The 23,893-nt window shown below is 41.2% G+C and overlaps 5 protein-coding genes across 8 annotated transcripts in view; 2 read left to right on the forward strand and 3 right to left on the reverse strand.

The window, feature by feature from the left end:
- Positions 1 to 46: 46 nt before the first annotated feature.
- Positions 47 to 1,002, reverse strand: LOC131695455 (ER membrane protein complex subunit 7 homolog). The gene is made up of 2 exons (XM_058983970.1): positions 352 to 1,002; positions 47 to 293 (listed from the first exon to the last, which is right to left on the reverse strand). The coding sequence occupies exons 1-2, from the start codon at positions 925 to 927 to the stop codon at positions 159 to 161; spliced, it is 711 nt and encodes a 236-aa protein (XP_058839953.1). The 5' UTR covers positions 928 to 1,002; the 3' UTR covers positions 47 to 158.
- A 29-nt stretch (positions 1,003 to 1,031) lies between these two features.
- LOC131695428 (uncharacterized) lies at positions 1,032 to 1,699 on the forward strand. Its single transcript, XM_058983922.1, has 3 exons — positions 1,032 to 1,131; positions 1,193 to 1,425; positions 1,484 to 1,699. The coding sequence occupies exons 2-3, from the start codon at positions 1,200 to 1,202 to the stop codon at positions 1,621 to 1,623; spliced, it is 366 nt and encodes a 121-aa protein (XP_058839905.1). The 5' UTR covers positions 1,032 to 1,131; positions 1,193 to 1,199; the 3' UTR covers positions 1,624 to 1,699.
- Positions 1,632 to 7,187, reverse strand: LOC131695427 (protein salvador homolog 1-like). 2 transcript variants are annotated; one of them, XM_058983920.1, is made up of 5 exons: positions 6,405 to 7,187; positions 5,004 to 6,336; positions 4,741 to 4,931; positions 4,538 to 4,670; positions 1,632 to 2,219 (listed from the first exon to the last, which is right to left on the reverse strand). In XM_058983920.1, exons 1-5 carry the CDS (start codon positions 6,490 to 6,492, stop codon positions 2,147 to 2,149), a joined length of 1,818 nt encoding a protein of 605 aa, XP_058839903.1. In that variant the 5' UTR covers positions 6,493 to 7,187; the 3' UTR covers positions 1,632 to 2,146. The 2 variants fall into 2 exon arrangements, with proteins under 2 accessions (XP_058839903.1, XP_058839904.1); XM_058983921.1 differs by lacking the exon at positions 1,632 to 2,219 and adding an exon at positions 4,271 to 4,289.
- Positions 7,188 to 12,324: 5,137 nt separating this feature from the next.
- Positions 12,325 to 13,568, forward strand: LOC131695371 (calmodulin-like). The gene is made up of 4 exons (XM_058983829.1): positions 12,325 to 12,484; positions 12,548 to 12,578; positions 12,655 to 12,968; positions 13,051 to 13,568. The coding sequence occupies exons 1-4, from the start codon at positions 12,482 to 12,484 to the stop codon at positions 13,150 to 13,152; spliced, it is 450 nt and encodes a 149-aa protein (XP_058839812.1). The 5' UTR covers positions 12,325 to 12,481; the 3' UTR covers positions 13,153 to 13,568.
- Positions 13,569 to 13,638: 70 nt separating this feature from the next.
- Positions 13,639 to 23,893, reverse strand: part of LOC131695370 (uncharacterized) — a 53,110-nt gene continuing 42,855 nt past the window's right edge. For all 3 annotated transcript variants that reach the window (XM_058983827.1, XM_058983828.1, XM_058983826.1), the window contains one exon: positions 13,639 to 19,718. In XM_058983827.1, coding sequence (XP_058839810.1) covers positions 19,567 to 19,718 — 152 coding nt within the window. In that variant the 3' untranslated portion in view covers positions 13,639 to 19,566. The remainder of the gene's footprint in view (positions 19,719 to 23,893) is intronic.

Here is a 23,893-nt window from a genome sequence, read left to right on the forward strand (position 1 = left end):
ATATAAAAAAAACGGAATGTGATTTCCTACCTCAAAGCGATTTAAATATTTTTAGTTTATTGATTTATTCGTACCTCAGAAAATCGTTCTATGTTACAATAAATACGCAGAAAACTCCTCTCTATGCACTACTATTCATCTAATTCTAAGCCAGCAACTTAGTTCTTCTTTTTGCTCTGCTTACTGCCAGTAGATTTGGACTTCTCTTTGTCCTTCACCGCGCTCGCGGAAGGTGTGCCTCCGGTGAAGAAGGATGTTATCATCTCGCTGATTTCCGGCATGTCACTCGTCATCTGTAACGAAAAGAATTTATTGTTTCTGGTGTTTTCTTTATTTCCGTGTGAAACCTACCTTGGAGAGATTTAAATTCTCCATCTCCTTCTTAGTCTCCGGATCGCTCATCATCTTTGGCAGCACCAGCATGATGAACAGTGGCAGAATCATCATCAGCACCATCGGGTTGAACAGGAAATCAGTAATCTTCCACTGTTCGCGCTGCTGGAAGTAGCGGAAGCGCATCAGTGCCTTCAGCTTTAGTGGATAAGGCACCTGCACGACCTGCGATGGCTGCACGTAATTCAACTTTCGAGCCCGGAATTTTCCCTTCGGGTTAATCTCAACTCGCACGGATTCGTAGTAATAATCGGGATTTATAATTTCTACCACGTAGCTTCCGGACGGGATGGAAGAGATAATGAACGAACCATCGTCCTTAAGGAAACCTTTGTATTCGCCGCCATTGATGGAAATCTGCGTATCGATTTGCCAGGTCAGATCCGACCCACCGAATAGTTCCGGTGGGTAAACCTTACCTTCGATAGTGTAGCGACCAATTTCATCGTACTCGTCGATGGCTGAGTCGGCTGTTGTCCGATGCAGAAGTGCTAGTAAAGCTGCCAGCAGCGGAAATACGAGAATTTTTCTCATTTTTTGGTACGAATAAATCACACCAAGCCGAAAAAATAACACTGATCAGACGATGGTGCTCTAGAACAATGACAACGAATGTCAGATTCAGATGATTCACGAAATGTCAAACAAGTGGTATAATTTAAACGTAAATACAATCGTCTAACATCTCTGATTATGCAAGAGTTTTGTTCAGGCGGATGGCTAGTTGAAAAACCGAAGGTAAATAACTCGCTGTAATCAGAACTTCAAATAGAATCTTTTACCGATGTCCCTGTTCCAGGCAAACAATGACTCTGTTCCAGCAACCACGCTGGCTTCGCAGATGGATCCGACGTCGGATGAACCCACTGCCAATCGATAAGGCCGCACGTTGGAAGGGTAGACTGAGTATCGTCTATGGACTGTTGGCCTGGAATGCGCTCGGATTCGTTGGCTACATGGTATACACCGGCAAGAACGATTGGGCCAGGTACTACGGGTACAAAACGGCCGAGGAGGAAGCTATGCCGCAGGGTTCGTATGTGTATCATAAGCGAAATACAGTAAATAAACAAGAAGCTTTTGATTTTAGCTGTCCGGTTTGCTAAGCAGCTCAATTTGCCAAACGCGCAAGTTCTAAAGTTTAGTGGATTTTCGAAAACGGATGAATACGAATTGAAAGACATGGAGATCATAAGGAAGGAAGAAGGCGTGAAGAAGGTTTCAGAATGAACCAACGGTTATTAGGTTTATTGTAGATATAGTTTTTATATATTTCCGATATTATAATAAAACATACATTAAAATATTCCGTTGTCTTGCTGTAAAACTCGGAAAGCCTATGCTCTAATTAGCAGTCATTTTGCAGAAAGTGCAACGTTAGTTCTTCATTTTGCTACTTTTGACCAGTTTTGATGAAGGCGTACTGTATGTTAATAGTATACTTTCCTAGTTACCAAGGAACTATTGGATATCACAATTTTTCGAAACATAAAACCGTTACTGAACGCATGTTTTAAAAAAATTACTGCTACCAACCCTCGCTCGAGTCTTCTTTTTTGAACTGCGATGGATATACATAATTAAAATCGTGCTGATAATGTTGTTTAAAAAATTACAAGCTTTACAATTTTTAGGCAATCAAAACGTGGTTCCACGTGTAGGCACAATAGATAATCTCTTGATTGTCATGTAGGTTATAATAGCTTTCGTAAATACAATCAACGGTTGTTGTATCAATCGGTGCACAGTTCTACTAAGCATTTGAGTCGGTACTGCTCAGATAAGCCAGTCGTTTTTTCTCCTCCATCATCGATCGGATCGCTATCCTAAAAAATTGAGAACAAAGTTATTTATTAACTCTAAAGTCTGTATTCGTGAAGTAATTCAAGCTCATTTTGTGTACAGTGTACAGTTCATGAACGAATTACCAAAGTTGAGTTAAAGTTTGGCGCTGAATGGTGCGAGAAGGGAGTTGCGGTGCTAAATGGCACAAGGGAGCCGAGTCGTGGTGCTGCATGACATAAGAGAGCCCAAGGGCTCGGTGAATTAGAGAATCTGAAGTTTGCCGCCCAGATTGTCTTCGTAGGGGAGGAGCACTAAGTCTCGACTCACAGCCAGCTTTCCGACTGCCATGCAGAAATTGCCAGTCTGTGTGGATGGTAGAGAACTGGTAGTGTGTCGAGGAATGGGGCTGTAACCCTACTAAAGGAACTAACTACTAAGTAATGCTGTAAGGTAGTGCCGGGGAGGAATCAGGTTCTGCGCAATAGCAGTGTTTTTGAACGGGTCGGGTGATAGCAGCCCAAACCCGTTCCCTGAGACATTTGGGTTTTTGTACATTTTTTCCCGTCTCAGGGCTTTCTTGAAAGATTTTTAATGCTCTCTAAAAATACGCACATACACACACAATAAGGGCAACCGTTACTTTTATTCTTGCCGTGGTGATCTATCAAAATGATTGAGTTTTTGCAAGTAAACGTACTACTGCAATAAAACACGGTGGCCATCGGCTTTCGATCTTTTCGCATAATACGCGATGTGAAACATTTGTTGAAAGTGAGAATGGAGCTTAGGCTTACGGAAGTCACCTTTATCTAGTTCGTGCATGTTGGACAATTAGTGCAAACAAGGATCCACAAGTTGGCCCAGGTAAAGAATTTCATTGCGCTTAACGACGGATAATGGAAAAATCGATACCGCATTGTCTGGCACCTACAAAAAGTCATTAAAAGATTCATGTCATATTTCAGAGAAATGGAATTTACGGAGGACACATAGAGGAACTACTTTGCAGGTATTTTTAATGGTGTTTTTGTGGTGAGAATGCAAGTAGCACTAGTAGCATTAATTACACAGAGAACTCTTCGTACATATCATGGACAAATAAATACGTCTCAGTTCTGTGAACAGACGGCACATTACGGGTACAACCCTGCCCAGAAACCACTGAGGATGCCTACCTAAATCACAAACGATTGCTAAATTTGTGGCTGCTCTTCATGAAATAATGACACCTGCAAAAGCTGCATCAAGAACTTCAAGTTCTACAATCAGTATCACCAGTAAAGAAGCTGCTACCAAGGATGAAGAGTTCACACTCGTGACCCGTATGGTTAAGAAGCAAGGAAGAACATCTGATCGTGAGTATCAAGGTAGTAACCAAGATTATGATACAGATGTGAACGGCAATGATAGAAGCATGCAGTTGGCGAGGAAACGTCCTGTATTTAGGGGCAGATCACTCTAGGAATGTATAAAAAAATTGCATCAAATTAGAAAAAATGCATTTAATAATTTAATTTTTGCATCAACTTTGCACTCCCTCGCAGAAAAGTTTGTTCGAAAAAGGTCCTACGCTGATCCACTTTGTTCGACGTTTTGTGGAATGTAGGGCTAGTTTTTTCGTAGGGTTTTGACGTCTTACACGCAACGCAAAATACATTATGAATTTCTATTTTGATGGAAATAAATGCACTTAATTTCGCTGATTTTCAAAAATGCATCACAAGTGATCTGCCCCTAGTCCTGTATATACATTTATCGCTAAATTGACAAATTTTAATGGACGGTGGTTTTAACTAGCATATTATGCAAAGAGTTGAGGGATAAATGTTAAAATGACCGAATTATTAACAGAAGAGAAAGTAAACAAAGAGAGTAACTCATTGCAGATATGACGTTTTGAAAAAAGGCTCAAGATTTGTCAGTTGTTACAACCAGCGAATCAAATTCGTTAGTTGGACAGAGGCTGTGGCCCAACCAGCGAATCACGACTGTAGTTGGATAATGGTTCAACTAGCGGAGGTCCAACTAAAAAGCGGTCCAGTTAAAAAGTGACCAACCAGCGAATCACGACTGTACACCCTTTGCCAGCAAACCATAAAAAACGAGGTTAACTGTAATGGTAAAACACAAATTAGTCAACACAGCTTGAAGAGGACGGCAGTACGGTAGTCAACATATGGTGGCACTAGCCCATGCTTTTACATTGGGTTGTTCCGATTTTTGCGAAGGCTAGGAAAAATAGCCCTGAGGACATTCGTTTTCTGGCCCGTTGATAAAACGTCAAGTTGACCATCGTTCTGAATGACATCACTTCCATCCCAAACGAATCCGCTCCCTCAAAAATCAATGCAACAATTACCTCAACGTCTCGTACTTCACCACAATCAGGTGGCACTCCTGCCGAAACAGTTTGGTAAGCATTCCAGCGATACCCTCTAGCTGCTGCAGCTGAAACATGTCCCATTTGAGTTTATGATCATTTTCCGGTGTAGCTAGAAGGCAAAAACAAAGCAACAAAACATTAAGCTTCTTTTTTTCTGCGACATATTGGGCCCTTCCTACATTTAGCATAAAACTCGAGCCATTCGGGAACCGCTTCCAGAAGGTAAGGATTCGCCGGTACCAGTGCACTGTGCGGCGTGAAATGAGTGTGCGACGTTATCAACGGACGAGGAATTTCTACCGGAGTAGCGTGATGCAAATAACAAGACGTCAAGTACGGGTGACTGTCCTGGGCCTGACCGGTGATGCAGCTGTAAATATAATTAGAAAAGTCAACATTACGAGCTTGTACATGTTTGTCTCGAGGCAGCGAAGTGTCCTACTTGTAGTAGAAGGTACCGTGCTGGGCCGACTCGTGCCGTTCCCAACCAGTTGGCAGTCCTTCCCGTTCCAGTGGATGGGACCAGTGAGTAGTTTTGGTGTTATGATCAATGTAGTACTTGCGACCACGAAGAGTGTAATCCACGGACCAGCCGGGTGGCAGTGGCAATTCCTCTTCAACGGCCGAGTTGCTGCTTTCCGAGGTGGCCTGCTGGTGTTGCTGCCGTTGTATGGCAGCAGTCGAGGAACCATGACGGGCGTTGTGTAGTAGAGCTTCTCCGTATGTCATACCGTTGTTTTCAACGTTGGAGTACAGAGGTTGCTGAGGTTGCGGCTGTTGACTGCGTGCTGCCAGATAGCTAATGGAGGACGAAACAGCCGCCACGTTACTCGAGGTGTTATTTTGGTTCGCGAATAGCGACTGGTGTGATGAATTGCTGCTGTAACCCTGGTAGATGGCAGTAGCCGAGTTTGTATTGCTATATATCGGAGATTCCGATCTGTTGATTTGCGTTGGGTTCTCATAGATATGATAGTGATCTTTCGGAGCAGGTAACTGCTGTCGTGCTGAGTACTGCCGGGCAAAAAGTGGTTGCTGCTGATCGCTGGACAGATTGACACTACTGTTCGCTGCCGTTGGGCTATTGTTTCTCAGCAGATTTCCGTAGTTTTCGAACCCATTGCGATAGTTGTTGCTGTTGGCATTGTGATGTAACTGATTGTAGGAACACTTACGCTCGAAATTCGAGACATACTGTTGGTGCAAGTGCTGCTGTTGTTGAGCTTGTTGAAGCTGCAGTTGGATACGGTATTGATGTGCCGCTTTGTCCACTTCATTTTGCTGCATCAGAATCTGATCGATAGTTTCAATGTCAACGTAATTGCCGTGGCTGTTGTTGTTGTGGCGTTCAATTACGTTTAGGTTTGTTGGGTTGGTTGTAGCAGCTGCCAGGTTCGAATTAGACGGTTTTGTCGGCATCATAAACGACTGTTGCTGCTGTGGTAGTTGATTCTTATTGTTAGCCATCATCATCACACTGCTAGTTGGATTCAAGATATTCGGTTGATCACTCGGCAGTGATAAATTGACAAATTTCTGCACCAGATTTGGAATCTTACTGCTGGGCGTATATTTCCCCTCGTGACCTAAACCTCCCATGGAAGCCGTCACCTTCATGTTTCCAAACTTTTGCACATTGTTAATGTTATTGTTCGGCATCAACGGGCCCGGCATATAAATGTTGTTATTCTGACCTACATTACTGGTTTGCTGGGAGCTCCGTCTTTTATTTAGCTTAAGCTTGCCATGCGACTCACTTGTTAAAGCGTTGATTACTGCAAAATAAAGACCCGTAAAATAATTCTCTCCAACTCAAATTAATGCTACCTCAATTACTACTCACTTGGTATTTCCGGTGGCGTGTCTCGTTTGACGTATTTCCCGACTACCCCATCTTTGATGGATTTATCCTTGCTCTTGCGTGAAAGCATTTTTGCGACTCAAAATTAGTAACAATAAATAACCCTTCGGCACGAGAAAGTTCCAATGAACCGAAAAAAGGTGACCCACAGTCCCAGCTTGAGAAAAACGAAGAAAGAGAAATGATTAACTATTGTACTGGTGGTGCGCGTGATGATCGAAATGATGTTTCTTAGTTGTTCCCCTTCAGCCATTCACTCGTTGTTCTGCCGAAAGTACTCGAGTATTCTTCTTTCTTAGCCGTGGCTCTCGCAGTTATTATTTTTTCGGTCAAGCAAGATGCTGCTTATGTTATTGCCACCCCTGACGATGACGATGATGATTATGGTGATGATGGCCGAGCTCGCTCTTCAATCTTTTTCGATTTTCTTTTCGTTCACCAAAAAATAGTTTGTTTTCATCTCTTTCGCTGCTCTTCTTCCTTTACGAACGCGAAGCAGCATCAGCGATTTGCACTTGAAGCATCGCATTCCACCTTCTTGCTTTCGAGATGATACTGCTGGTAAACGCAGTGATGGCGAAATTCTCAGACCGTTCAGTGTTCCGAAATGTTTCACTGCCCCAACTTCACACTCGCTACCGTCCACTTTCAACACTGCCGATGGTGCGGTCAGAACCGTTTGCAACTATTTTCTTTTCACAATCCTATGCCCTGCATGAGCAAAATAATCGAAATACAGATTGCAGCTGCTTTACGTTACGTGCGAGAGGCGCACCAAAATACAGCACGGGAAAATTTTGACGTTCCGCTTTGTTTTGATGACTGTTTGATGGTCGATTCGACGAAGAGGAGCACTTGGGTGTGTGAGACGACACATGACTCGCTCCGTTTGTTCGCGAGATTTTTCGACAATTTATCTGAATTCGAAAAAAACATTAGTAGGCCATTGAATTAAAAAAAAAAAACAATAATTTTACAATTGTGATTCGCTGGTTGGACATTTTTTAACTGAACCGGGTTGTGGCCCAACCAGTGAATCACGACTGTATCAGCATGAAATTTGAGTTCATATAACAAACCCTCTTGCCATTTCTCTTTTCCTTCAGAGGCCATTGGCACGGGAAAAGTTCGTGGTTCCAACTTCTCCTCAAGATCCCGGATTACTTCCAACAGCAAATCTCCTCGATCAACCTTGTTGGCGGTATTCCTTTCGTGACACGCCCAGAATGTCTTGCAATTTCATCCAAGGGAAACATTCTAAAAGAGCGATCACCATCAGTATTGTACAATCGTATTGCGACGCATCGAGATCCGACTCGAAGGCCGACTCAGAGTCAGACTGATACTCGCAGTCTCCTCATTCTCCTTACTAAAACTAGGTGTGTTTTTTGGAACCTCCAAATTTCCTTTCCTAGCACCTCCGATCTCGATTAGCTGCTGATGCATTGCTTCATTTAGGTTAGGTTTAGCTGGAGAAATTTTGCATATCTACTGAATGTGATGGAATCCGGTTCCAAATCCTGAAAACGATAGTTCTACCGTCCTTCAGCATAGCCAACAATATATAGTTTCTCTGCTGTCTGATCAAGCTTATGCCTCTTCTCTTTTGGAATGTGCACATAAGTCTCTGAACCGAATATTCTCAGATGCATATAGGACGGTTTCATCATGTGTCATAATTTGTATGCAGAGTTGATTCCATCTGCGATGAATTTTAATTTTAATTAATTTGTTCCGATCTTCGATAGATACTATTTAACTTCTAAATTATTAAAAATTCCTAATAGCTAACTTATAACTAGATTTGGTGACATTAAAATCAAACAAATGAGAGGTTTAGTTGAATTTGTAACAGCAACTGTTCACAGGATTGTTTTGACCATAAACCGTACGGTGTCTAAGAATCCACAAAAGAGGACAGTTTCTTAGAGCACACGGAAGTACAAACACATTAATCCGTGCAGGAATATCTGGGCAGTCAATATTACAACACAACATATCGAATATAAACATTCTTTGCAAGAATGTGCAGCGGAGCTCTATCGTCGGTAACTCAAGCAGCATGTATCTATTGTTATAAAGTGTTAGATGAGCAAGGTTTTACGGCAAATTTCTAGAGTTTATTTGGACGTTGTGATGAGGAGCCCACACTTGCACAGAATACGTCAAAATGCTTCGCACCGAAGGTTGCTTTGGACATGACATATACTCGCCGAATGCACTATTCCGGGCAGTTTCGTATTGAAGTTCGATTTGGCGAAGAACAGCTTTGTTTTCTCCGGTCCTGTGACGGAAGTATCGCTTGCGTTGTTGTCGCAGAATGTTGCGTAGACGACGAAGCTCGGAATTCCACCACGGATACCTGTAGTCTGTCTTTCTATCGACACGTTTTTCAGCGACTATGAGGCGGAGTATCTCATGTACAGTTCCGTAGAACACCGCGACAGCATGATCCAGATCGTTTGCACTTAACAGATCGAACCAGTGAACAGCATCGAAAGCCGCAGATACTTCATCAAAATTGCAGCGATTGAAGTCAAAATTGAGACCGTCGACGGATTCGGCAAAAGTGTTTTTAAACCATAGCACAACGGGTTTATGGCGAGCGTCTACTTTGAGTATGGAGGTCGAAGGCTCGAGAAGTTCGACTACATCGGTGTAGTTCACGAATGCCAGATCGAGCGTCTGTCCATTTGCGTTAGTGAGTTGATTTGACACAGTCCCCCAGCTACTATCGTTTCCGTAATCTGTTGTGGTATTTTCGGACAGGTAGCAATTGAGATCATCGTCGAATATCCATCTGAGATGGGGAAGGTTGTAATCATCTACAATGAGTACACTGTCTGAACTACTAGCTTTATCCAGAATTTGATGAACTGCAGAGGAGTGGGCATTGTAAAGGTCTGGACTGCTGTTAGGTCGCAGATATAAACAACAAATATACAGAGAGCAATTTAGTAGTAAAATGCGCACAACTTGTTCCAAGCATTCAAAATCATACGTTTTTAGTAGTGCCGGTGAGATTATTTTTTAGTTCAATAAGAACACTGCCCCCGCGACGAAGTTGACTAGAGGAAGAGTTGCGATCGCAACAGTAAGTTGTGTAGTTCGTTGAATGTTCCGAGTTATGCATGTCAGCGCGCAACCAGGTTTCTGTGAGAACAATAACATCATACGCGTCTGTAAGAAATCCTGAGTTTTTGTTCTCATTCCTCGAGCATTTGGATAGTAGACCGTCAAGAAACCGTCGGACTTAGGATTGGAATTGGCGACGTGAATGGGCAGGCGAGAAAAAGTGTCGGTTTGAAACTTGACTTATTTGGAGACACTGGCAGAGCAGGCACTACTTTGCTGCTTTCGGTGTTTCTGCCGTCGGTTCAGGGGTGGGATTCCCAAGCCCCTTGATCGTGTTATCTTCGAACTCGCGGATTCGAGTACCAACGGGCCATATATAAACAGTCATTGATTTGTCTTTTTTATCAATAGGCAATCCAACTTTGAAGGAAACGAACGTTAAAGTGCGAACATCTCTTCTTTTAGAAACCAGCTTGTCTTGACTTGACCATTTCTGTTATCGTATCATCTGGTACTTCCGGCATCACCCCGGACAATTACAACAAAAACATTGGCTCCCCGTTCTGAGTAGAAACCACTGCAACCGATGAAGCATCACCTCCATGGAGTACTTGCCACCTCCAACTGATCGAATAATTCTAGGAAAACGATCGTACTGAATATTCATTAGACTGCAGTACTCTCGAATCTTTAACTCTTCATCCGATTTCCGGTTGAGCTGGTAGATCGTCATGTATCGATCGAAGTCATGTACTATCGCCATGTAAACCTTTTTACTGCGCGGTGTGGTATCTTTCATGAGACCCCCAAAATCTGTATGGACCAGAAATACTCGGGAACGAATTCCGACTCAGGCCCACAAATCGCAAGTATCGATTTTCAAACCGATACCCAAGCGTTTGCTGATTATTCGAGAAACTGCTTGCATATCACGATGCCCTAGACTTTGGCGTCATAAATGTTGACAGATTGCCGTGGTGAGGCGACGCCCGTATTACCCTAAGAGAAGAGAAGACAATCGCGTAGCCAATATGATCCAGTCCTAACCTCAATATTGAACCAGCTTCTGATTGGTCGTTTTGCCAGTCAAGAGCGTTCATAATATTTTCAAACGGGATGAAAAAGTGCTGCTGAATTTATTTTGGCTACATTTCATATACATGAACATTTCATGCGAATTGAATAAATACCCTGAATGACGATATAGCTACGTGTATTGTTAAGAGAGACACAAATAAACTTAAAATTCAATGTTTAAATGCAGCTAGTATTGCGAATTCTTGACTGAGGGTCGATATTTGAGGTACAATTTATTATTTTCAGCAATTGTGAAAATCATGCAAATGGAATCTGGCAACGATGGATGCTTGTTGTCTTTGGAATTACGACAGGGCCTGGTAGATAAAATTAAGAAGAGCAAGAAGCCTGTTGTCGTCTCTTCTCTTGGGCATTACCTTTTCCGAAAACTGCTTGAGGTGGTACAACCAGTGCAAGTACAACCCATCTTTATGTTGTCTCACTACCACAACTTTCCCTCATCTTAATATTCGACAACCAATCTTCTCGAAAACTACGGTAAAACCCAAATCGGCAACTTTACTCACAGAGAGCAGGTTTCCAGAAAGCGTCAAAACATGGAATACGCTGTCAAGTCTAACGTTGATTCGAGCCAGACACACAGTGGACATTCTTGAACTGTCCACATCCAGAAGCATTGATGCGTCGTTCATCATGTAGGCGGTAATACCAGCATCTAGCTACCACAAAACACTTCCAGTTATCAAACAGAGCTCCTTAAATAACGCTATATAAAGCAATGTGTGCTTTCTCCATCGTTTCCTTTATCAGTCGATATTGAACCAATTTCCGGCTGTTCCGCCGAAAGTGCCCCTTCTTTTTGCAGTAATAACCAATCATTTTCTGCTTTACTTTTGGCATTTCATTTACTTTTAGTCTTCCAGATCCAGTCACAAAAGCCTTTTTACCAGATGAAGTGTACTAAACACGACGGTGTCCGTCATCCAGATGGTTGTCCATTACAAAATCCAACGTGGACTCCGCCCCAGATACCTCTGAAAATCCGCGCACATATTAAATTAGTTAATTGAAGTTTATCGTCACTAAAACATACAAATACAGAAAATCCCTTTACGCTTTAAGAGAAATAAAAATATACTTTCGGTAAATAAATCACAATACTCACCGCCTACTGCAGAACGAGAATCGATCTTGCGCATTGTACTCCCAGCCCAGTGGGTGCAACCTGGACAGAGGTTGCTTTATGGGTGCACGCAGAAAAATTTACCAACATTTAACCAAAAAAATGTTATTGAATACAATCAAGACATCTTCATCATTTGAATGAACCGGTTTTTGGTTAACTGTTAACTAGCCCCCTGAAAACTGATTTTGAGCGAAAACCAATTTTCATCTAGTGAAGAAATTGGTCGTTATTGTTTATGTTTATTATTATTATTTTACTACTATTGAAAATGGGGATGGTGAACTCAATAACTGAAATATTAGTCTCTAGAGTAAACATTTTATTGGTTTAAGGTTGAACAGAGAAAGCACAAAAATCGAAAACGAAAAAAGCAGTTTTTTCCACACCGTGTGTTTGATCTTCATAAAAATCAATCGGAAGTACTGTAACAACATTCTACATAAGCTGATTGATTTTTATGAAGATCTAACAAACGATGTGGAAAAAAATTGCTTTGATTTTTGCCCATTCTCTGTCTCTCTCTTAATCCAATACATACCTTAAATAACATAAGAGATTTTTCTGCGTGTACGATGGGCGGGTGGGTGCAGTACGATGTTGAAAATTTTCTATACACAAAGTGGGACGTCTGTTCAACATCGAACTGTTCATGTGCAGTGAAGCAACAAGTGGTTCATCCGAATATTTCTAAACACCGTAGACCACTTGTGCAATTTGGTTTTGTTGCAATATTTCCTGCAAAAGTGGTTCCTACTGAAAAATGGTAAGTCGGCGAACGATTCCTAATGCAGCATTCAAACATTACCAGCTGACTTTATCATTTTAGGCCCGCTACTTCAAAGAACAAGACATCGATGGTACGTGTACACTTTCTAATGGTGTCACGCTTCTAGAGCTGCATGAATATTAACCATTTTCACTCGATAATTCCAGAATTCCGTGAGTGTTTCTATCTGTTCGCTCGAAGTGGTCACATCACTACGCTGGATGAGTTGACGGTAATCATGCGGTCGCTCGGATTGTCCCCAACAATCCAGGAGCTGACAGCGTACCTAAAGAAAAAGAATGGCCGCATGAGTTTCGCCGACTTTCTGGAGGTGATGTATCAGCATTCGCGCGTTGAAAATCTTCCGGATGAGGTAATAGAAGCGTTCCGAGCTGGTGATAAAAGCGGCCGGGGTACAATTCCGGCTCGGCAGCTGCGCCATCTACTGCAGAACTGGGGCGAAGGGTTGTCCTTTCGAGAGGTGAGTGATTCATTCACCCTTGTGGTTGTTATCTTATCTCTGGGGTTCGTGTTTACAATGGTTGAACTGAATTCCATTACAGGTGGATAACATCTTCAGGGAGGCCAATGTTTCCAGCAATGGACACGTACGATATGCCGATTTTGTACGCATCGCCTGTGCCCCCGTACCGGATTACTACTAGGCCATATGCAGTGGCATGTGGGTGACAGGTTCATATTTACTTCCGTACTTGATTTTAAATTAATCAGATCGCACACGAAGCGCAGACAGTGTCAGAAACAGAGTTTGATCTGTTTATCTACCTACCTACACGATTTCGCCATGTCTTCATCAGGGACTTTACAAACAAAAAATGCATCCACTCCACAAATGTGTTTGAGCGTATTTTTTATGCCGGGTCCGAGAGTGTTGTTGCGGCATTGCAGCACATGCATGGTGTACCTTTTATTTACTGTTCTCGCAACAAATAACAGACAAGTCTGCTTGTATTGTTTTTTTTTACCGTATTGATACAACCCTATTGCCGCATATGTTCAGTATTCGATAGCTCTCAGCTTGTGCATTTTATTTTATTTTGGCAATAAAAACTGACTTTAATTTAGTTTTTTTTTTCTTAAGGGGTTGTGTCATCAAAGACCGACCAAGGAAAGAAACTCCTCACAATCTATAAATTGGAAACACGTGTCTTTACTTTCATTTGTGCTAAGCGGTTTTGTTTTTTTTTATATGTATAAGATTGATGTCAACTTCATTCGCATCGTGTTCTCTTTCGCACTCACCTAGTTTGAATTTCACTTCTCAACCTTACTGATATATTATTCGATTATTCTGTGGTATCTAGTTCGACTGATAATATGTTTCCTCTTTCCTAGCTCATCAAAAACCATTCAACTGTATTATATGAAATTAACAAACAACTTTAAACTAACAGACAGACAACGGTCGTCTTTACACGCCGCAATTCAAAGATAGAAAACTTTGGAACGAAACTTTTTATGTGAATTTTTATTTGCCGCTGTTATTTAAATTTAATTTACTCGAGCGCTGCGGATTAAAAAAATGCATTTGTTATCATTATAGGGTCATTCGGTAGGAGACACACGAAACTGAATAGTGAAGCAGAATAGAGTGAGTTAAAAGTGGGGCATTGGATTTTTTGAAACCTGTCAGAATTTAAAACTATCAAAGTTATTCCACTTTAACATACTCATAATCAGGTTAGTTAATCTCACATATAAAATATATTATTTTCTTTGTTATGAAAAAGGTTGCATTTTGACGTATATATTTTCCTGACGCTGGGTTGCAAATGCGCTATTTGAAAAATAGGTATCCAACAACATATGGATGTAGAAATTTAACATAGGAAGGCATGCCCGTTTAGAATGGGCTGGAAATGTAGCTCGAATGCCGGAAGAGAGACCAGCTAAACTTATGTTCACTAGAGAACCTAGAAAAGGTCATCGACTTCGGAGAAGACCCCGCACTCGTTGGCTCTGCCCAATCGAGGAACATGGTCGGGCGACTGGCGGCACAAGATCACAGTACATTTGATCATAACTCGACCAGCTGGAATAATGTAAATCCTATTGACCGTAGAGGTCTTGAGGTGTGGACGAACATATTTGTTTTCGATCTAAGATAAGTTTGAGAATAGAAAACGAGATAAGAACTTGATAGCTGGAGCTCATGGATCCTGAGTTTAATTATAACTGATATCGACCACACATCATTTTCAGCAGCACAATGAATAATCTAATTTTAAAGTAGTCTACCAACTCATAACTATCAATATTGTACGGTCCTAATTCACAATGCCTAAAAATATCGAGACACTCCTTCGCATGTCAGACTCTGGTCCGTTCATTTTTAAAATGCGAACGTTCTCAATTAGTCAATCATTTGATTTTAAATAAACCGCTAAATCTAGGGGTGGAGGTGGACACCTACCAACATAAAACATCGGTTGCTAAACTATTCGAATACCCTTCGCATAATTGTTAAATTTTAAACCTTATACTTATCTACAATAGGAAATGCTTTTATCGAAATCTTATCCGCATACACATTCTATTCTACGCTGCGAAATTTCAATTACAGTGACTCAAATTAGAATTCGCAAAATCATAACCTCAAGTTGAGAGAGTTTTAAAATCCGCATGATTCGATAATCGTATTATGTTAGCGGTAGATGCCATTTCGAAAAGTCACACTAAAGACTCTAACAGGCATTTTCACAAGAGTGAACAGCAAGGTATATATTCAGGTTTTTAGCATAAACTACATTACGCCGAACACCACATGTATTCGTTCTGTATCCTTGAAGAACAACATGTACAGAAATGTTCCCCTACTGCTTCCTTGTGTAACTCCCGATTTGTAACTAAGCTGAGAAGAAACGCAAAGCCCTAGCTACTGTTTTGCTTGACAAATAAATTTCCAGTCAATTATTAGTCATTTTTATTTTTTTAATGGTATATTCGCCCGAAGCCCACCTTTAAATAGGAATCGTTTTCATTTAATTGATTTTGGCAAATTCTTCGTTCCACGAAAAGCAGATTCCCACAAGTGTAAATCCCTCAAGGTAAATCAGAGAACAACTAGCACAAGTCCAAGTACAAGTGTTGATTCAACATGGAAGGACAGCCTCAGAACCGCCGTAACGCTCATGGGAAGCCGGGTGCGCGGTCATAGGTGTGACCATAAAGCACTGCACACACTGACAAGGGCAACCTACCGTCGTACAGTTAATGCACATAGATTGCAGAAATATGTTGTTGAGACAGCCCGATTGCACACTGATACATAATAATAACAATTATTATTGTTTTTACAATACAATAACACTAACATGTTAACTTTTTTTTGCGAAAGTCAAGTTTTTGGCTTCAAAGTGCTACGAAAAACTAAAAATCAAAAAAAAAATAAAAAGCTTCTGTCGTCACGCAAAATTTGAAAACGATTGATGTAGTAGATATTGAGTTATGATGTGCATCGGAAAACAAGTTTTCGAAGAGGCGCCTCCGGAGATTTAATGTCTATCGCTATATTTCTGGTATTTTGTAAAAGGGAATGAGGGTTTGAGGAAATATTGTTCAGTTGGGGCATTATTATATGGAAAATGGATATTGAAACTCTCTGTGTCGCCACAAACGATTTCTTTACCGAATTACCCTTTCTCCGCCCTCAAGCAGATAGCACAAATCTGCATATAAATCCCCCAACATTTGCACTATCTGGCAGAGAAGTGGCGTTAGATGTAACTCGCTGCTCTGACGGTACTATGCATGGGTCGTACCCAACGAACTCGAGTCATCGCCATCTGATCATAAGTACATCGTCTTTGATCATTTAAACGACTAGATATAGCACCCTCGTGCAGTTCTGCTGTGTAATATTTCAATTTTGAATAAATGGTAGTTCCAAATTTGATTTAATTGTGTGGACTTTGCTAGAATGTAAATTCCCACTCTTTTGGTCAAACCATTTATCCGTGCAGATTCTTTCCGCTTCCTTTTTGGATTTTCGGTGAATCGTAAAATAGTTACTTCTTCCACCATCAGTAAATACAGACAGTTACGAGAAACGTGCCACTTCTAATACATTAAAAATAAGTAAATTTTTTGATAAAATCAATGTGAAAAAAGCACAATCGCAGAGGTGGACTCTCGAACAATGCTTCGGCTCATTGTATAGAATCTTCCAAAAAGTCACGGTGAAAGTTTTCAAATCTAAACCGGTTTATGCCGAATTTGAATAACAGTATCTTTTTGGCGGTGTTGTCGTTCTGTTATCGCAATATCCTCTCGGGGGTCTTGATATATCCTTTCATCGAGAAGTGTATTTTATTCCCTTGGAAGTGAAGAATACTTCCGTATTGTCTATGGTCTCTGTGTCGTTATTTTGATTATCCCTAACCTTACCATTTCCCCAATCCTTCCCATCAGGAAAATCATGAAAAGATAAATCACGGCAAGTCACAAATCTCCAATTAACATGGGGAACGTGCGATTTGAGCCAGTCGCCACTGATTCCTGACTGATAACATATTTCTGTTGTCATAACATTTTCTCAAGTAAAAAAAGAAATAACAGGCCTTAAATTACTAATTAGTTTTCAAAGGTGTTCGAATATGCATTTTAACACCAAGTTGTCATTTTTATGTGTAGTGTACGGAAACTTGCAAACTTTAAATTACAAATGCTGAAAAATTACAAATGCTAATTCCACTGTCTTATTTACCAAAGAATACCTATATTCAATGACGCAAGTAGGCGTGTAACAATATTAAATAAATACACCAGAGGTGCACGAATTCAAATTTGAGTCACTGCACGTACAAGTTAAAAGTTTCGTATTGTTTAAAATTCGCAATATTTGTTTACAGTTCATCTGAGGCCTCTGAAGCGGGAGATTTAGTATTTTATTTCTATTATAAAACCTGTCGCACAGATGTATGTTATTCATAGTGAAAAAAGCACTTTTCCTGATTTTCTTTTTTCGTAATTATTTACTGTTCGATTAGAGTTGTAATCAAATCGCAAGTGAGGTACTTTACCGGGACATCGAAATGATTAAGGGTCAAACAGAATGCTTCCTTAAGGACGATTCAGACGAGACACCAGTTTCCGTCAACGTCAACGGAACGTCACCGTTCCGTCAGGATAAGTTTACTACTTTTCTCTTGTACCCGTTCACATGTGCCGTGCGTCAAAACGTTCCGTGCCGTTGATGTTGTGTGTGACGGAACGGTGACGTTCCGTTGACGTTGACAGAAGTTGATGTATCGTCCTTTACTGACGCAGCGTCAGATCCAATTTGAAAAGTTTCAAATTCAATATCATGACAACATTGCCTTGCTCGTTACAGGCAGCAATCCATGGCAGGGTTGCCACATTGGAATCTGTATTTTTTCGTGAAAAAATCTGGAAATCTGTATGGCGAGAGAAAAATTCTGAATCGAAAATCTGTATTCAAAAATTAACTAGAAGGTTCCCAAAAAACAATATTTTGACAGTAAAAAATTATTTGTGATAACCGATCACAAATAAAACAATCAGATTGATTTTTTTTATCTGGAGAACAAATGAATTCTAAATTTGGCGTTTTTATTGCATGACTAGTTTACAGTTCGGGAAATCGGTCACAGGATTTGTGTCAGGATTTGATCAGGGAAAATTTTCCGTCGAGATCTCTCCAAACTGTCAAAACAAAAGTTCTGCTTCTTCTAAAAAGCACCAACAGTATCAAAATAGCACATTTTAAACCTCATAAAAATACAATTTTCCCCGTCAGAAACAATTTGTGTTGAATTGCTCCCGGCCGAATTTCTGTGTAGAGTTTTAAAATCTCCTGGTGTTTCCTGCGGTTGGGTTTACACTTCATGAAAACTGTCATTTTTGTGTAGTCACGGGATTTAAAAACCCAAGCTCCATTTAAAAAACACAGGAACCCAAATCCCATTACACGTTTTCCAAACTGTAAACTAGCCTTTAGCGGTTAACTGCATAGGATGCTTTTTAAGCGTTATATGAAATTCTGATAGGCTGGGTTCCACTAACCTACACCGAAAATCTGTAAAATCTGTATTTTAGCGAAAAATCTGTAATCTGTATATACAGAATCTTGGTTGTAAATTATCTTGAAAAATCTATAAAATACAGAATAATCTGTATATGTGGTAACCCTGATCCATGGTTTAGCAAACTTTTGAAACGGCGTTAACGGACTTTTGATGCGTCAGTGACGGAGCATTCTTTTTCCCTTGAGCAACGTGTATTTGGTACGGTGGAAAATCCGAACATCCACGAGAGAGAGAATTAAATTCTACCTTCAACGTACCGACACACGTTGAAAATAACCCCGGAAGCGCATTCAAATAATCGCACCTACATCAACTTCCGGGATCGGCGCTGTCACTTGCGATTTTATTACTGGTTGCTACGGCAACCGCTTTATTGTTTCTAAAAAGGGTCATGAAAAAGGGGAAACGATGGTGGGTTATTTACTGGACTACAAAAGGTCTGATAAATGTGTAAGAGTCGATGTGGGTGTTTTGTTTTTGAATTCGGGAAAGTGCATTTTGCTAGTTAGCCACACGTGTGCGTGTGTTAGTGGTTTGTTTCATTTGCTTTCAGTGGGAAGTGTAAAAGCGGTTCGTTTGTCAATTGATATATCCTACGTTCCTATATGATGATAATTTATTCTCTTTGCCATTTGTTCGCTTCTTTTGTGTGCGAAATCGCAATTTTTCAATCGATTAATTTTTAAAATAACTACCAAATTACCCTACGTGATGATCCAAGTGATTAATCTTAATTGGTTTCAGTTTTGTTAATTTCGTTTTTTTTTGCTCTTTCTGTATTCTCTATAAATGTATTAAAGCTTTTTAATTTCACATTGAGTTTATGTTTCAATCATTTTGCGTTTGCACCTAACTTGAGAATGGTGTCTTTTCGAGCCATAAAAACATGATCCACTAGACGATTTTCTAACCGATTCGAACTTACCTGCTAGTTCCTTCTTTTTAAACAAAAATTTAGCCAAAATGGGAAAAGATGAAACATTCTTTACTGGACTACACCACCCAAACGATTCAGGGCGTTTTGTTTTTCTGTGCCCGCGAGCGCTTTTTGAAGCCTCCCATGTGTTTCAGCAGTTGCGAGTTTTCGTCGTCGTTATCCGACGACCGGTGCTGCCACAGCCGAAGCCTCCGTGGTATGTACAGCAGTCCGACCAGGGTCATTGCTTTAGGAAAGAAGATGAAAAATTAATGAAAAAACGGGATTCAATATTTAGAGTATTTTAATAACAGAACAGAAATGTTAGTACATTGTAGGAATTAGGGCCGATTTCTTCACCCTCACTTAACTTTTAAACCAGGTTCACCAGTACGTTTAAACCTGGCTTAAGCGCTAAGCGAGAGGGAAGAAATCGGCCCTTACAGGTCCGATTTGTAGATTTCAGATATGAGTTATTGAATTTTATTTTACGATTCACGCAGCAATCAAAATTGCGACGAAAAAAAACAATCGGTTGGGTCGATCATCGGAGTTTTACTCCCGCGGTTAGCCATTCGGCGAACACAATTCCTTCATTACTGCACTTAAACTCGATTATACGAGCCAGCTGGCACTATAATTGCGAAGGGCAGCAAAGTGCAATGGAAATGTGCACCGTCCCTTCTCGGAAGCGTGTGGGCGACGGTTGAAAATTTATAATTCACATTTCTCATTTCGGTGTGGAAGTGGAAGTTGGAACAATTCCATGGATTCCCGCAGGTTTTTTTTTAAGCTCCGGGTCGTTACTCACTTATATGGCTTCATGAAGCGAGCATTCCTTGGATATCATAACTCTGCATAATGTGAAACATTAAAATTGGATCACAATTTTATTTCTAGGTATGCCTACATAAAAAGCCAGATTTTTGTGATTTAAAATTATTTTTTCTTTTCAGTTTTTAAAGTCAAATTTTTGTTCTGAACAGGATCACTGTGTGTTTCTCCTACCTATCTGCCGTTGTCAACAAATGTAAGTTTTAGTCAGTTTGGAAAAGTTTTCTACGAGGTAAACAAACGGTGAACGAATAGATGCCCATTCAAACTATAAACCTACTGTTCATATCAGCATGTAGTTTTTGCTCATGGTGGGTCTGATATTGAACATTGAAAACTTTGATTTTTCCGAGGTTGAAATCTCTTCCGGCTTTCATTCAATCAGCTCACGGATAAGTCTATCTAGCATCCAATGAAACTGATTTATAGTTCATCTAGGGGCTGTGTAGCAACTACAAATAAAGATCCCATTCATTTTCTCAATCACGACACTCAGTTCAAAACCACTTCCTGTATGAGATATTATCCCACAACGTGTATTGCAGCCATTCCTGCTTTCACCGCCGCCAAGTTTCTGTTTTGGATAAGGACTCGACACGGCTTTCCAATGGTTACAACGTCGCACCTAATTCCTGTTGTCGATTGCTACAACAGTTGCTACGCAGTGTCGAAAATGTTGACAACTTTTTGGGTCAACTCCATGACTTCTGACTCTCGTAGATCAAAGTTGGCCTTGATAAAAACTAGTTGGTCCTTTTCCAACTGTCGTGTTTTTGCCGAAAAAAATATTGTTGCAATAAAAATATAATTCAGTGGTAAAGTGAAAATAAAATAATCATAGTTGAGAAGTGAATCCGTCAGCTGTTGTCCGCGCCTTGGTTGCAGCAGTAGGTTCTGTCTTCACAGCAAATATCCAACCAACAATGAATACATCGACATTACCGGTCGGAGAAATCGAACGAATGCCACCGGATCATTTCAATTCCCGCTGAAAAGGAAAAGGCGCTGAACTATTTCGTAAGGAACACAAAATTCATTGATTTCAGCGATCACACAGTTCTTCATGCTATTTTATGTTCGGCTCGATGAAACAGCTGAGGCCAGGTAAGCCTGCAATCATTGTACCCCTCAAGCGCCCACGGGTTTCAAGATTGACTGACGCTGGATCATGGGTGTTCTTTGTTTTTGTCAGAAACGAACAAAGTCCTTGATGTATTCCTTAGAACAGGCATGGGGTCTACATGAAACAACCGGCACCGGCTTTCGTAACTGTGCAGACGAATAGAATCTCTCCACGACAAATCCTGAAGATGCACCATTGGAGATGCTTTGATAGCTGTAGGTATAGGAGACGTGTTATTTAAACCAAAATTGCGAGTCTAATATCACTCCTAGATCCTTCACATGACTAGCGCGTTCTATTTCTGTATCTAGTAGACGGTTGTTAAAACCTTTTTCGTGAGAATGATATCATCAAACACTTCTTCGGATTTACACACATGCGGTTTGTTCTACACCAATCAGCGAGGGTTTCAAAATTTTTGTTGTAGTAACCTATAATCTTCAGTCAGATCAGAAGAAACATTTTGAGACCACCTACGAACTAGATGGACGTCGTTAAAGTAAAGGGGAAGCATAAGCGGTCTCAAGTGACTTCCCTGGGTTACTCCTGACGTAAATGTGAATGCCTGATAATCTCCAATGACCACCACTCTTTTTTGATTTATAAGGTAGGATCAAAACAACTGCAACAAACTACCGTTGATTCAAAATCTCCTCATTCTAGCGATTGTTAAATCATGGTTCACTTTATCAAAAACGTAAATAACATCGGTCTGAGCGTGACGTTTTATACTCTCTTTTATGTAGAATGTAAGCATAGTAGGTGAGTCGCTGTCGAACGCCTAGATGTGAAGCTATGTTGATCGTCACTTAGGTACTGCCTGAAGTGACTCTGTAGAAATTCCATAACCACCAGATCGAACAACTTGGAGACAGCACTCAATGAAGTAATTCCATGGTATTTATTGACGTTTCACTTATTTCCCTTTCTAGGCACTAGGAACATGTTCGCGGACCGGACTTCCAGTAAGATGCAAAAATGCCACTGGCAATAGATGCTGTACAGATGTGAAGAAGCGGAGTCACTAAAACGCAAGTCTTCTCAACAACTCGTGCTTCAATCTGCGACTAACTAATATTAATACAACATCACCTTCAGTGGAATTTCGGCCATTGCTAGGGTTCCGGTCGACTGTGATGGAGATTGCGTCCCTTACCTTATCGTTCAGGCTAGAGCCTTGTTGTCTCTTGCTGTATGCAAAAGCCGTCTCCACTCCACTCGGTCCATTGCTGATTGTCGCCAGCCTCGCAGTCTTCGAAGCATCCGCAGGTTGTCCTCTATCTGGTCGATCCACTGTGCGCCCGTCTTCTTGTTCCTGTAGGGTCGTCCTCAAGAACCATCTTGACCGGGTCGTCGTCCGACATTCTTACAACATGTCCAGCCCACCGCAAACGTCCTATTTTTGTGGTATGCGCGATGGATGGTTCTTCCAGCAGCTGATGTAACTCATGTTTCATTCGCCTGCGCCACGTTCCGTCTTCCATCTGCACGCCACCATAGATGGTACGGAGCGTCCTCCGGAGTCCAAAGTAGGCACGATTTTCCGCCAAGATCCGTCTCTGAATTTCTCTACTGGTATCATTGTCGGCGGTTACCAGTGAGCCCAAATACACGAATTTGTCGACCATCTCGATTTCGTCACCGTCAATCCGAACTCGGGATGGGAGATCCACATTGTCGTCTCTAGAACCTCTTCCTCTCACGTATTTTATCTTCGAAACGTTGATGGCAAGTCCAATCCTGCTGGCTTCAGCCTTCAGTCTGATGTACGTTTCCGACATCGCCTCAAATTTCCGTACCATTATGTCAGTGTCGTCGGCGAAGCCAAGAAGCTGGACGGACTTTCTGAAGATCGTGCCACTCGTGTCTATCCCCGCTCTCCTTATACACCTTCTAACGCACCGTTGAACAGCAGACACGATAGCCCATCACCTTGCCGTAACCCGCTTTGAGATTCAAAGGGACTCGAGAATGTCCCTGATACTCGAACAAAGCACATCACCCGATCCATCGTCGCTTTTACTAATCGTAGGGACAGCGTCCCGGTTACCGGAGATACGGTAAACCGACGGTTGTACTCAACGCAGTTGGACAATTGACGGTGAACTGGAATCGAAGAACACTTTAGAGCAGGAATTTTTTGAAATTAAAGGATACTTGCCACTGTATGAAGTGTGGATGACCCTTTCTCCACTCCCGCACGCAGGACTGGGATGACTAGTGAACACTAGCTGCAATAGATGGAATGTGTGGGGGAGAGCTCGAGGGCTTCCACAATACAAGCGGCGTATTCGATGTAGCATATTGACGAAATATATGCTGTCTTTGCTGGTCAAAATTGCATTCGCGAACTAGCACTCCATTTGCCCAAGTAGACGCTTCGAGTGCAACGACCTACAGTACACTCGGAAGCTCCACTAGGAAGGAAACAATGTTCAGTTTAGTGAGATCCCTTTGGGCGTGTC

The sequence above is a fragment of the Topomyia yanbarensis genome, unplaced genomic scaffold (assembly GCF_030247195.1).
Source record: "Topomyia yanbarensis strain Yona2022 unplaced genomic scaffold, ASM3024719v1 HiC_scaffold_4, whole genome shotgun sequence".
NCBI classification, from domain to species: domain Eukaryota; kingdom Metazoa; phylum Arthropoda; class Insecta; order Diptera; family Culicidae; genus Topomyia; species Topomyia yanbarensis.

Excerpts from the sequence above, each read along its gene's own strand:
- LOC131695371 (XM_058983829.1), top strand. Across the intron at positions 12,579-12,654 it reads CAAAGAACAAGACATCGATG|AATTCCGTGAGTGTTTCTAT; the intron begins GTACGTGTACAC and ends CGATAATTCCAG. Across the intron at positions 12,969-13,050 it reads AAGGGTTGTCCTTTCGAGAG|GTGGATAACATCTTCAGGGA; the intron begins GTGAGTGATTCA and ends ATTCCATTACAG.
- LOC131695428 (XM_058983922.1), top strand. The coding sequence starts at position 1,200 with ATGACTCTGTTCCAGCAACCACGCTGGCTTCGCAGATGGATCCGACGT. Across the intron at positions 1,426-1,483 it reads GGAGGAAGCTATGCCGCAGG|CTGTCCGGTTTGCTAAGCAG; the intron begins GTTCGTATGTGT and ends TTTTGATTTTAG.
- LOC131695455 (XM_058983970.1), bottom strand. The coding sequence starts at position 927 with ATGAGAAAAATTCTCGTATTTCCGCTGCTGGCAGCTTTACTAGCACTT. Across the intron at positions 294-351 it reads AGAATTTAAATCTCTCCAAG|ATGACGAGTGACATGCCGGA; the intron begins GTAGGTTTCACA and ends TTTTCGTTACAG.
- LOC131695427 (XM_058983920.1), bottom strand. The coding sequence starts at position 6,492 with ATGCTTTCACGCAAGAGCAAGGATAAATCCATCAAAGATGGGGTAGTC. Across the intron at positions 6,337-6,404 it reads CACGCCACCGGAAATACCAA|TAATCAACGCTTTAACAAGT; the intron begins GTGAGTAGTAAT and ends TTTATTTTGCAG. Across the intron at positions 2,220-4,537 it reads GTGAAGTACGAGACGTTGAG|GATAGCGATCCGATCGATGA; the intron begins GTAATTGTTGCA and ends TCAATTTTTTAG.